Raw genomic sequence first — 14,188 nt, forward strand, 5'->3', positions numbered from 1 at the left:
AGATCAAGAGATCCCCTTGGGTTTCTTTGCTGTAGGCCTCTCCGATCACCCTTGCTCTTTCAGTATCTTTTTGCTCATTGAAAGGAACAATGTTGTACATGTGGTGTGAGGTGAAGAATAGAAAATGCTCCAGACACAAAAGAGCACTACCTTTTAAAAGCTCCTTTCTCCCAAAGAGCTTGCAATGAAAAGCACAGCCTTATGCATAGATAGGGGCCTGAGATCTAACAAAATATGTGCATTTTACAATCTGCTTGACTCCTCTGTCAAATATTTATAATCCCTGGGCCTCAAAATTAGGCTATATTTGACTAAAATCATCCTGAACATACAACATAACTGTTTTCTATGTAGTTATACCACAAGAGAATCTTCACAATGAACAGATCTCCTTGAGGAAGAAATGTAGACGAGAAACTTTTTTCTTTACTTCTAGTGAAAGAGGACAGTTTCTAATGTAAGAGGACACTCTATCCAACTCTGCTCAAACCCTCCTCTAGAAATCCTCCGGAAAAGCTTCAAACAGGAACATGAACGTTCTATTCTATATGGGCTGTCCCAACCAGCTATCTGAATATGCCTGGCACTCTGCTTAGCTACTGTTATTCTGACAATCCTTATGTCAGCAGAGTCTGAAAGTGCATTTGAAAGGGTCTCTCAACCAAGGACATTCAGCCCAAGGACAGATGAATTTATCTGTAAGGCTGGGCATGCCTCGAAAGATGTGATTACATCAGAATCTTTTTGGGTTCCTTTCAGAAAACCAGTTTCTTTTGCCTTCAATAATATATTTCCTTTTTTTTTTTTTTTTTTTTTTTTTAAGTAATATTTGGGCAAAGGAAAAAAAGGACTAGCAAAACAAAGATCTAAGGCTTTGCTGCTGGATTGCATTATCTCTGATGAAAGTATACAGTGGCTGCACAGATCTATTACTCAGTTGGTATCATTTTCTTCTACTGTACAGTTAGCAGTGGGACTCTTCCTTTCAGGATGGTCCCCTGTAGGTTGCTACTACAATATCTTGTTCACTAATGCAATTCTAAGATGCTGCTGTAAAGAATTAGACTTTCAGTATTTCACTGGGTTTATTTAGGTTGAATCGTCACATTCCCAGCACTACTGACAGCATCATCTACATTAGGCAATAGTAACAGCCATAACAACAGTATTACACTTCCTTGATGTCTCCTATCTAAAAAGTTCAGCCTGATTTACTGTCATTAACAGGATCATAACAATCCTGTGAGATGTATCATTAGCCACATTTTAAACAGAAAAGGCTGACCCAGAAAGAAAGGTAATCATTTGGGACATGTGGACTAAATGACATCTTTGAGCAGTAATTATTTCTGAATCTCTTAAATGATTTGCTGAATCACAGCAGGAACCTGAAACAGAGCTCAAAGTACCACCCAACATGCCCTCCCCTTCCTATGCCATCCATACTCACAAGACTTTTAACCCCTCCCATCCCCGTTAAGGAAACAAGGGAAAATGCAATGTTTTTTCCAGACCTTAGAAGTTCCCTGTGGAGAACTGAGTCATATATTGCTTTTTGCTTCTGTTAGCCACATCATCAGCTCCAGTGAGAACATTCCAGTACAGCATTTGCTTTAAACTGTTTTTCTACTTGGTGGACCAGATGTTCTGGTTTCCTAGCGGAATTTCCCTTTGGATACAATACAGCTTCCCAACAACTACCTTGACCTTGGACGTGATTCGGCCTCTTTCTCATTTCAGCACAACAGATTCACTGCAAATATTAGTACATACCAACAGAGGTAATTGAAAGAGGAAAAAGAATTAATATGCAGCGCTCGGTACACAAGAAGACTTGAAGTAGTTCACTTGGCATATATTGGATTTCATTATCTGAGACAGCCTCGTCTGAACGCACATCTCAGTCCTTCAGTGTCACTGACGAGTTTATACTGTTTGCCAAGGTTGAGTACTGGCCTTCCCCTTGATCGCTAATGCAAATACCAGTGACTTCTACAGCTCTTCACGTGATACCAGCACCCACTGTGAGGAGGTTATTAAGTCCATTTCTGCTATTAGCTTGCACTTTATACTAAGGCATTTTAACTTGTGCTTGCTGGACTATGAATGTATATATTTAGTATGTTACTATACAGTCTGACGTGCTGAAGTGAAAACACACTGTGGTTCGTCTTTTCCTTCACACAGAATTACTCAGTGTACCACTGTATCCGTACACCAGGGAAGCTGGCTGTCAGTTTTGCACAATCAGTGATTAATCTCACACATTTGCCTTTCTTTGTGTGATAAACCAAATCCTTCGGAGTCCAAGGCCTTACAAGAACTACCTATTTTAGCAGTTGGCATTTATTACGCCTGTCTAATGCAAACTTTCACAATCTGTTACCCAGTTGGAGAACAGGAATAGAGCCCCAGAGGCATTTAGACTGAGGTGAGAGTTTAGACTAACTCAAAAACTCCACTTTTACTATAACAACTCACGATTCTCACCGAGCGTAAACTGCAGGCGTGATGCTGTTTGTACCAGCTGGAAATGGAGAGCTGACCTCCCTGATTCTGAAGGTGGCCAGCTCTGCTGCTCCAGCCAAACGCCTGCCCTTCCCCTCCATCCCTTCCTCCTCAGCTGCCGAAAGCCCAGTGCTGCCTGGAGAGGGCTCAGGACACATCCCCACCGCCTCCAGTGCTGGGCCAGGCTGTCAGGACAAGACTGAGCCCTGTGGTTTTTAAACAGCACTTAAAAGAAAACTCTGCTTTTTTTCTCTCTTAAAAAAAAAGAATGCTGAACGCAGACTGCAGGACAGGTGATGTGGAATAAGGATTTCACGGGCAGGGTTTTTTCACAAACTACTTAACTTGCTTGGCAGTCCCTGTCTATGAAAGTGTTTGTGAGGTTACTGCATGGTCCCTGTTTCCTCTGCTCAAACACACATTCCTTCAGCATTATAACCATACTTAATTATGAAGGAACCACAAGATGACACCACAATTATCTAGGATTACACACTCAGATTTTCTTTCTAAGCAGCCTGTGGTAACCTTGCAGTTCACTTGTGAAAAGGTAGTGCTTAGCATGAACAAATCTCATCTTCTCAGCATGCTGTATGAGCACTTCTACAGGATGGGAGAACCCCACCACACCACCAAATAATGCTGCCCTTGAGGTACTACCACAAGATATTAGAGTTTTAATACACAGAAAAAGCAAAAGAAGAGAGCCTCAGTTGACCATATTCATTCAGTACATCCCTTACTGATCTCCCTATGGTGATGCCTTTTCGTGCTTTTATGATGTAACATCATAAAGATATCAACTAAAAAACCAGCGTACAATTATATTAAAATGAACATTTTTGTATTTTGTATATTTTATTCTTGAAAATTTAAGGGGAAAAAGTGAATTCTACAGGTTTTCTACTGTCTATTAAAATCATTCTCTTGTCACATCCCAATAACCATGTGTGTAACACAGACTGTCAGTGTCATGTACTAACATAAACCACAGATACCAAAAGGGTTACACTTGAAGGGAAGTTGCATACACAAAGTTTACACATGCTATGACTCTTCAGCCTGAAAAGAGAGAGTTGCAGGGAGAACAGGTTGATGGTTGGACTGGATGATCTTCAAGGTCTTTTCCAACCTAGACAATTCTGTGATTCTGTGAATCTAATAAAAAGTAAATGAAATTATGAGCGGCGCTACGAATGTGAATAGGGGACAATTACTCACTGTATCTCACAGTCCAAGAAGGGGGTTATCAAATGAAATTATCAAGCAGTAAATTTGAAACCAATAAAAAGATGTGATTTTTCACATAATGCCCAAGTAAATTTTGAATTGTATTGCCTCAGTGCCCAGTACACAAAAGAGTACCAGAGCTCTAAAGATAATTAGACAAATAATGGAAGAAAGATCTATCAGAGGCTAGCCAAGTCAGAGATTTGACCTCTGTCTTAGCTCTCTGGAAGACAGAATGGTGTAGGGGGGAGGCATTGCTCTGCTTTTGTTCTTTGTTCATTAAGATCTCTGTTATGAAGTGTTGTCAGGTAGGTGATGGAGAGCTAAAGGGACTTTTAGTCTGACCCAGCATGGTTGTTCAAGTGGTCCTAGAAAAACTGACGTGGTGTTTGAAAGTAGCGTCTACCCTCACTTATTAAAAGCCTAGGCTTTTCAGGATAACACTATTCTAAACTCTGCTCTCCCCCAGCACCCTGCTCCATCCAGGCACTGGGTGAAATGACAACACAAATGACAAATTGTTGTATGGCAATTGATACCATAAAACCATCACTACTGATGCAGTGCACAATGAGGGGAGATAATAGTCTGAGTAAATGTGTCTCAGATAACCCATAATCTAAAAGGTAGTTATCCTTCCTACTACAAATGATGGAAGTATTTGCAGCTGGTGGGGCAGATCGCCAAATCTGCCACTTTTAATTCCTTTTGTGGACTCACTCAGCATCTTGCAGGAGTGACCCCTTAATTCTGTAAATTTATTCCCAAAAGCCTGGGTATTTCTTGTCTCCCCTGAGTGCTAAAGTATGCTCAGTTGTAACCTGTCCCCATCTCAAAAGCTCTGCTAAAGCTACTCCTAGTGCTCAGATTAAAATGAAGATGTCAAAAATCTCAGTGCTCAGTTCTCAGCACTGGATGATCCTGTCTCCTATTGAAGCTATTTGAAAACCTTTTCAAAGAAAATTAAGACAATGAAGAAATAAATTCTGCATATTTCTGCTATTCTCTTGCTTCTGTTGCACCAGAGATGAATAAGGCCTAAGAAACAAAGTCCAGAAGATCAGTGAAATAAAGAAGAAATATGCCTTATAAGTTAATTCATATCCATTTTCTGTCTTTTTAATGGATGAGAAATTTTAGAGTGATTATTTTTTCCAAAGAAAACAGAGTGTTACTCAAAGGTACCTGTGTCCTGTTTAAAGCAAGGGAAAACAAGAATAAATGCTGTTGGGAAAAAGTTTTGAATACTTGTTTTAACTGAATTTAAATACCATCATTCTAATTTAGCAGACGACCCAAGTGCTTAACATTCATTTTGCTAGGAGGAGAAATGACATTAGCATAGAAGGTATTCTGATTTTTGAGCTTTGGCACATAATTACTCCTAAATCATTCATGACGTCAAACGATTTCTAGTCCTGTTCACACTGATGTTGAGTTTTATGTTTGCTTGACAGCTTGTATTACACTTGACCTGAGATCACATCAGTGATGGAAGAGATTAGCTTTGCTTTAATATATGTTGCTTGCTTACCAGCACATAATGGAAATATATAACAGCAGAGGAAAACACAATGAATACATTGGCAAAAGTTTGGTTACACCAAATAATGTTTGAGTTTCCTGAGTAAAGCATGTATGAAAGAAATTAGACACTTATTATGCAAAGTGACCTACAGACATAAGTGAGAAAGCTTATTCTATATTTGCTAATCAAACAAAATTCAAAGCTCTGAACATGTTTGGGGTAAAAGCTAGATCATGGCTTTCATAAAGAGCTGTTCCGTCGTGGATGGAAACGAAAACCCCGGTGCTTTTCAAGGCACAAAAGGGATGAGCTGCCATAGGCAGAAGGATAATCAAAGCCAACAAAGTTTTCAGCCAAAGATATGAATCAGAATTTTGTAATTAGCACTGGGCAAATAATTGTTTCTTTGACTGACTAAACTGAAAAATTAGGATAATGCTTAGCTCTGGTCAGACACAAGTAATTGCTTTCTTTCTCTCACGGCAAAAATGATTGTTGGGGAGGGGTTTTTTTTTGGTGGGAGGGGGGCGACGTGAAAAGTGAAAGATCAAACTGAGCTTTTCATCTTACTCAAACAAAACTTTTATTTTTGTCATTTACTTAAAGCTGGCTAAAAATGTGAATCATCTCTCCAAAGCAGAAATTCTCATTTGTTTTTTTTTCAGTGCCTCTTCAGTTTTTGACAATCACTTGTTTTGAATTCGACTTAAATTCCTAAATACTTTAGTCTGATTCAAAATAGCACTTTTCAACTAATACCACTTGCTAGTTTTCTCCTTCTACATTTATTATTGTCTCCAAGCCTCAGGTTTTGACATTAAGAATAGCAAAGCAGTGGTTTAGAAGCAGAGAAAAGAATGAATTGTCTAGCAATGGATCGATTAATGGTTAGAAGTAGTAAAGATTACTATTAGAGTATGAGTTTCAGAAAACTAGTCTGTAAATTGACCTCTCTTCTTTTTCCAGCTTCTGTGGACCGAATGGTAACGAACTGCAGACTGGGCAGCCCAAGGGGACTGATGTCCCTTTGCCTCTGCCCCCAGGGAGAGACCAAGCAGCAGGTCCAGCAGACAAAGCAAAGGGCATGAAGGTACCCACCAAGCACCCAGCTGGCAGTTTGTACAGTGCAATGCTTACATTTGGATTCCCATACAGTTGACTGTTAGATTTCTTCCTTCTTAAAGCTTCTACTTAAACTACCTTGTCAGAGTCCCTATCTGATAAGATACCTATTGCTGGTACACTCAAATTGGAAGCTAGTTGTTCCATGGGGAAGGGATAAGATGAAAGCTAAAGGTGACCAAACTCTTTGGAGGAGCCTTTTCATATTCTTCCTCCCCTTCAGTCATCCCCTTCGGACATGATCTTGTTTCTCCTTCAGGTCTAAGTGTTGCATGGGGAAAAAGAAGCCCGATTGCCACTGGATTGAACATAAATTCATGGAGCTGGAGAGCAAGGAGGACGCTACTCTTGCTGAAGCAGAGAATTTCTATACATCATTGCACAGGCAAATTATCCTAAATGGGATAAGAAGAACTGTAACAGAAGCAAGGTCACAGCTCCACTCCCTGACTGGTGCAATAAAATGGCTGATGGTGCAAAATGAAGGAGGAATTTCCACAATCTACTGTGTAAATTACACATTCCTCCATGCCTCTAGGACCATGGATGTGACCCCCCAGGAGCAACACAGCCATATGCTATCTCTGAGCAGAACTATATTGAAAGGACCAAAGGTAACCTCAAAAAATGTTCCCCATAAATTTAACTACTCAAAAACCTACTTAAGTACCTACAAAGATTTTTTTTTCACCATGCATCTGAAACGAATTTTTCAAATATTCACTTAAATCTGAAATCAAGCCAAATGCTATTCCCAATTTTTAAACTTCTCACATATATCTGCGACTTCACATAAAGTAGATGCAAAAAGCAATGAAGCATCCTGAGGACTTTCTAACTACCTGGCACGGCCTGAATGACGGAAAGCAGACTAAAAAGGGATACATGGAAGTCTCAAAGGAAAGCCAGGTGCTTTCTGTAAGATTTACACACACTCACAAAACTGACAAGTTGCAAAATTGTCTGCGTAACTATACAAGGTACCTTTCTACATATTCCCCATATTCTCATCGAGCATGCATGCCATGGTGATGCAATGTTCCCGAGGCCAGGATGCTAACAATGTATTTTGCATTTAGCTTCACAGATCACATCACATCATGTTCATCTTCTATTTGATATTAAAACTACATAAAACCTTCTTCAGAGTACATTCCTCTATGCAAATTCTAGTTTGCCTCAAGTGCCGCTTGCTAAATTAGACACACTCATTTTTTTCAAAAGAGCACAAAAAGGATTTTTAAAAGCACAGAAGCTTTTCCCCCGCCTCCAGTTATCCTATATTGCACTACTATGGAGCAATTGTTCAGCAGAGATAAATTATGGTGAAATATGTCTTTCTGGATAGCAAAATGCCTTCATGCTTTCAAGCAAGCTTTTCCAGAAGGTATCACTACAATGCTTTCCGATTTCTAAATTGGGGCAATAACCTCTAATGTAATTCAAATAACAGACCATAAAAAGAAGTAAGAAAATGAAGGAAATTGTCTTTGGAAGTAGTCTTAGACTATTGTAATTCCAATTTGCCACTGCTGCTGGATTCTGACATACAATATCAAGAACACTATGAGGCAACAAGAAGGAATCCCATGTGTTTGTCTTACAAACTGAAATGGGCTTTTTGCTTCTGACAATAATGGAGAAATCAGCCTCTCTTTTGGAATAGAAACAGAAATGGCACCATTGTTTATATGACCTGAAATTTACCTTTTTACATTTCTCAAGAAGATATAGACAGATGCTGTTCATTTATACGCTTGAGTAACTTCTTTTAAAACAACATTGGCATTATGCAGATTACATGATCATGGTTTTGTCAGAAGTCTACTTAGTGTTCATTGCTATGCAGTGGTCTCGGGTAGATTGACACACATGAAAACTGTATCTGCAGGAGGCTGCAAAGAGATAATTCTTAAATGGTTGAACAGCTTCGCAAAAAGCTGCATTCTCTTTAAATGAAGCTGGGAAGAATCTTGTTAATTCAAGTCTGTCTGGGATAATTGTGGAGCCATCATCATGGCTCCTTCACACCACCATGTTCCTATACTAAAGGCATTCTCAGATAACAACATTCTGTGCCAGCTACTCTGCCACTTGACTTTTGGGGACAACTGGGTCGGAAAGAAATGAAGCCCCTGTACTTTACCTTTATAATCAGAGAATTTTCCACTTGCTGATCAAGGAATTGTTGTCAAGAAAATTAAGACCAAAAGGCAGCTTTACATGTTGGCATGGGCAATGTATAGAACTTAATATAGGAAAGGCTTTTAACTACTGTTAAGCAACAGTATAGCTTAAAATCAAACTAAAGCAAGAAAAAATCTCAACTTCTGGTAAGCCTGTTACGAACTCTTCATAGAGTTTGTATATTTAAAAGACTATATATCGTACGATATTATATCATATTAACTCTATTATATTAACTATATTCTATTCCATTCTGTTGCACTGCATAGAGGAAATGTATTATTGAAACCGTGACTGTCAAAACGCAGGGTTAAGATTTGACCACGAGGGGGAAGCATTGCTCATCACACATACCCAGGGCACTTTAGGCTTTCTCTGTATGTACTAGCTGTTCAAGATAAAAATAACCTGTATATTTCTGTGCTATAACCTGCAAACGTGCATGTTACCACTAGAATAATAAGTTCCCAGGACAAACACAAAACAAGAACCTTTTAATTGTCTGTAATTGCTAGCTGAAAAAGAATATGTGAATAAACAGTGTTTTGGTCTCCAGAATGAAGAGTTGCACTGAAAACTTTTTATTAACATCACAGAATCTTTTCCCAGTGGGAAAAAAATGAGGAGGTGGTAGAGATAACCTGTGAAAGTGGTAATCACAGAATCATAGAATAGTTTGGCTTGGAAGGGTCCTTTAAAGGTCATTTAGTCCAACCCCCCTGCGATGAGCAGGGACATCTTTCCAGGGATGGGGCATTTACAGCATCTCTAGGCAACCTGTTCCAGTGTTTCACCACCCTCACTGTAAAAAATTTCTTCCTTATATCTAGTCTGAAATGGCAAAGAATAATTTTCTCCTTCGTTGTCAGTTTTGTGAGCAGAAAAAAATTGCAAAAAAGAAAGTTTGTGAAAGTGGATAAAAATTATTTCCATGTGACTGCTTACAATTTTCCACTCAAAGCATTGAAAAGCAACTATTTCACATGGGAAAACGAGGTTGTCCAAAATGGTTTAATAATGTTCTATCCCACAGGAAACATTTGATGAACTACTTGTGCTGATGATGTCTGATAGGGCTGTGTCTTTATGTGGGAAATGGCAGCCCACATCTCTTCTTGGAACTGAAAAAAAGGGCAGTATTGAGCAACACGCTGTATCTCCCAGAGAAAAAAGCCAATAATATGAAGATTAGATTAACATGAGAAGGAGACTAGCGTGTGTTCAAGAGACTTGCATAGGATTTTGAAGTAGTTAAGACTGAAATCTAAGGCATGACTGAAGCTTACGTAGCCATCCTCAAGCTAGCTTTAAAGCAGTTGGCTTTGATATGGATTGACTCAGCCATATGAAGCTCTGGCTAGATGCAGACGCAGTTCCTCGCTGTCTCAGCGAGCCTGATCCCTGTTTCTGGAGGCATGCTCGCTTAACTATTTTTAGGTAGCTTCAAGGTAACTCTGACACAGAAGCTACATTTCACACCTATGACTACAGTGTAGACATGCAGCTTCAATGTCTTCATGTCCACATGGGATAGTTATTCTGTGTGTTCCTGGCCACTTGGTTCCCCATGTAGTAGAAGGACAAATGTATTAGAAACATTTAGTCATGTATGTATTCCTATAACAAGATATTACAATGACTTCCTTTGTATATGTTCAAAAAGCAACTTGGACATGGATCCTGCAAAAATTTATGCAACATACCCTCCACAGCTTTCTTCTCCGGGTGCAGGACGCCTGCGCAGTAGGACAGGGTAGCAGACTGACCTCAGTTGAGTGCAGGGCTCTAGCTGATGCTAATGGGTGGTGGTGAGAAAGCTGAAGCCCTCATGGTAAATCTACACAAATGGGCACTTGTTTAATACAAATACACCTCAGCTACATACTGAACAGCTGCTGTAAAACCCAAGCACCCTTGACCCTGCAAAAAGTCCAGGCTGAGTTTCACCCACCAGCAAACTACATGTAGTGAGTGTGTTATAACTGTAACCTCAATCTTTTCAACTCCCCCACCTAATCTTTTTTCCCACTGGCACGTGAGAAAGCATACGTTCGGGTAAACATTTCCATAGTCTGAAAACAGCTATGTATTATCCAGGGATAACGTTCCTTTCTCCACATCCCTCACATGGCTGGTAAGGAGATTTGCTCTGGACTGAGTAATGGACAGAGCAGGTTGTGCAGCATTTGTCAAAACAGAAGTGCCACCCTAGTGCTTTCCTTTCTAAGGCGCATCATTCACAATTTTTCTCCTGGTTTCTATACATGAGATCATTATAATCTGTTTCTACAGCACCTGAATGAAAAACATTCAGCCTACAAATCATCCTTGCGTGGTTACAGTTGCTTATTCACTGTCATCAACTGGTCCCATGGTACTGATCTTTCCCCTAAGGAGATGAGCAGAACATTTTCTTACAGGAGAACAAATAGACAGTAAATAACATACCACACAAAGACTAGCAACTTGCAAGGAACCAAATTCACACTCTCGATCTTCAGGTCAGCAGAAAACATTCCATTCTTGGTCCTCCCAACTAAATAGATGCCCCTAATCTTTCCGAGACCTTGAGAGTGCAGGCCTTTAAATGCACCCTGGTCCTCAAAGCCTAGGGACTCCTGGGCCTACTCTCTTGGCTGGGCTGATGCTAAATCAGCTAAAAGGTTGATATTCTCCTAAAGAAGCCCCATTGTTTCTGCATCCACCTGGTCCTGCCAGGACTGCAGCCTTCCAGCACAGCTGCCACTCAGCCATCACCCACCGCAGTGGGGAGAGTAGCCATTCTGCCCATTAATTTTTCTGGTGCCTTGATAGTTACACAGAGCACTGCGCATATTCATGAGCATCTGAAGAGTCACACGTTATTTGAGTATTTGTGTTTAATTTCTGCATGACCGCAGAAAGAGTTGTGAATGGTACTTGTTTAAGACTGTTTTCCTGACAGACACTTAACTCAAGTGTGTAAATAATATGACCTCTTAACAAAATAATTGAATTTTTCTAAACAATTGTTGCTAAGAGGCCTCTTTTAAAAAAGTGCATATTTATGTGTCTGAAATTAATACATGCTTCTAGACGAATTTTTCTACGTTTTTAGTTGAGCTGTCACATTTTCTTCTTATTTATCACTTTTCTAGAGCAATAGGAATTGTAAGTAATTTTTAAAAGGAAGCAATAAAAGAAAACACACTATCATTCTAAACTGCAGTACTTCCAATGAGGTTGTCTTTCTTGACCATCAAAACAAAGTACTGTGTTATTTACATTTAGGAATAACTGTTTCAGTGGATTTCACAGACACATACACAAAGAAAATGCTAGCTCTAACATTTGTTTCCATTTCTTTTGCTACCTAATACTTTAGCAATTGCTTTTGGAGCCACACGGGTTCAGATACTATCTCAGATCCCTGTGGTACGCAGCTGAGGAGGTGCAAAAGAGAAAACATGCCACAGACCTTACAGCTGTTTTTCCACATTGCTGAGGCTACTAAAACGTCTGTGGACCTCTCCACTAGGTTCAGATTCATTTGAAATTATTCCCAGATGCCCAAGAAAATGTCCTATGTCTTGGGATTGCCTCAGTTCAACACTGTTTCAGAAACATCCCTTTTCTATAGCATCCTTAACAGGACCTCTGTGCAGATGTGCTCACTCCTGCTTGCTTCCCACACTTGTGGTTCAACAGCACTTGGCAAATTCCCCCTCAGACAATTAACTCAAGAAAGCTTTGTGTCTGTATTGGCATAGTGTAACATGCCATTATGAAAAACGGGGACACCTTGTGCAGGTTTTTTCTTAGCTCTGTTTTTCAGCATCTCCCATGCAGCCTGTCCTAACAGAGAGCAGAATACGGCCCAAATAAAGTCAGAAGGATAGAACCACACAAATCCGCATTTCCTATTAAGCAACTCTAATAATCCAGGATTTTTCTTGCAGGCACTGCACAAAAATTGATGGATAAGCCTTACCAACAGAACAACTAAGTGGTGCTAGGCATTACGTGAAAAGGATCATTTTCCCTCAAAATGCCCCAATGGCTTTTTTCGCGTCTAATGACTGTTTCTGTTAAGTCTGTTTCTGGTTACCGTACAATTTTTTGGTTTTAGAATAAACTGCAGATGTTTAGGAAACAATAGATTGCATATAAAAATGGGTGACAAAATGTTATAAAATGTTGTCCTTACCATCTGTTTTCTTTGATTCATCCCCCACACTGGACTGATCTTTTTTGTCCAACTTATTGTCTTCCTTTAATTCAACTAGAAAGAAGCAATAAGAAACACTATAAGCATTTTAATGCAGACAGCAGTTTATTAATGCCTGTAACTCAAATTGCAACATCCAAAGGAGATGTTCCTTAGGAGACAAGGTCTGAATTCACAAGGAACTGGATTAACACATTTTGAAAGAATAAAGCACCAGACAAAATTTATCCCACTCTTACAGAAAATCAAGCTTTACAGTCTACTTTAAAATATCTTCTAATTGCAAACACCTTTTTAAGTGCACATGCAAACTCATACTCCCTCTGTATGTAGGACATTAGAAACGTAAGCACAACCTTCATTTCAAAATCAGGACTCTGAAACGTTTACGCTTTTAAAGGAGTAAGACCCTGCAAGACTTCATCATAAGTCCCTGCATTAGCAAACTCCCTTAGATATCCCAAACAGTCCTACATGATTTTGTCTTACTTTCTCTTACCAGTTTCTTTATCCACAGATTCATTTGGGTTGGTCCTTTGGTGACAGTATCAGGGAACAAACAATCATCCTAGCATTGATCACTGGCTTTAGAGTCTCTGTAGCAAACCAGGAAAGCGAGGCCTTTGGCAGAGCAATGGTTGATGCAGAATGAAAATGGCAACTTGAGCTGGGGTGTATTTTATGAAGTCAGGAAGGTTAACCAGAGTCATTCTCATTTTCTGTCCTCTACTAGTCATACAGCAGAGCACATCAGATCTTCCCAGATCATCCCTTCATTAAATGAGAATGCCAAATGCAAGACCAAATGAAAAATAACTTAAAGGGAGAGCTCTAGCAGAACAGGACTCTTTCGGCTGCAATGTCCAAACAGCAGCAAAGAAGGTGTCCTTCCTTCAGATGTCCAGAGAAGCAACAGCAGCCTGCCCAGATGGCAACAGGCAGCTTGTCCTTTCCTCCCAGAGGAGTAGCAGTGAATTTGTGATCCACACCTCAATACAAAAAAGCTGTAAAAGTCTCACTTCAGAATTTCATTAATGTGAGGTATGTTACAGGGCTGTATTGAAGTGATGCTTATTCCATTTGTATTACTGTTTTTGTTACTATAACTACTTCCCAGCGTTTGGATCAAGATTATAGGTATTATGTGTTAAAGAGGATACGATCTGCCTTCAAAATTGTCATGGTAAGTGGATATTTATTTTTGGAACAGCTGAAAAAAAGAGAAATTGTAGAGAAGCAAGGTCTCTCTCTACCCCATTGTGCCCTAACCACCGGAATATTTGTTATTCTTGGATGACAGAGGATTGATCTCTCTTTCCAGTTAAGATTCATCATAGTATAAAAGAGGAATGGTTTTCAAATCTTAAAATATTTAACAAGATGGAAAAAACATGTCCTGTTCAGTT

The 14,188-nt window shown here is 39.5% G+C and overlaps 1 protein-coding gene across 6 annotated transcripts in view; it reads right to left on the reverse strand.

Annotated features, from left to right (window-relative positions):
- The window catches only part of PDE1C (phosphodiesterase 1C), a 320,244-nt gene that overhangs the window by 23,052 nt on the left and 283,004 nt on the right, over positions 1-14,188 (reverse strand). For all 6 annotated transcript variants that reach the window (XM_074844025.1, XM_074843972.1, XM_074843989.1 and 3 more), the window contains one exon: positions 12,762-12,836. In XM_074844025.1, the coding sequence (XP_074700126.1) occupies positions 12,762-12,836 (75 nt within the window). The remainder of the gene's footprint in view (positions 1-12,761; positions 12,837-14,188) is intronic.

Source organism: Strix aluco, chromosome 1 (genome assembly GCF_031877795.1).
Source record: "Strix aluco isolate bStrAlu1 chromosome 1, bStrAlu1.hap1, whole genome shotgun sequence".
Lineage (NCBI taxonomy): Eukaryota > Metazoa > Chordata > Aves > Strigiformes > Strigidae > Strix > Strix aluco.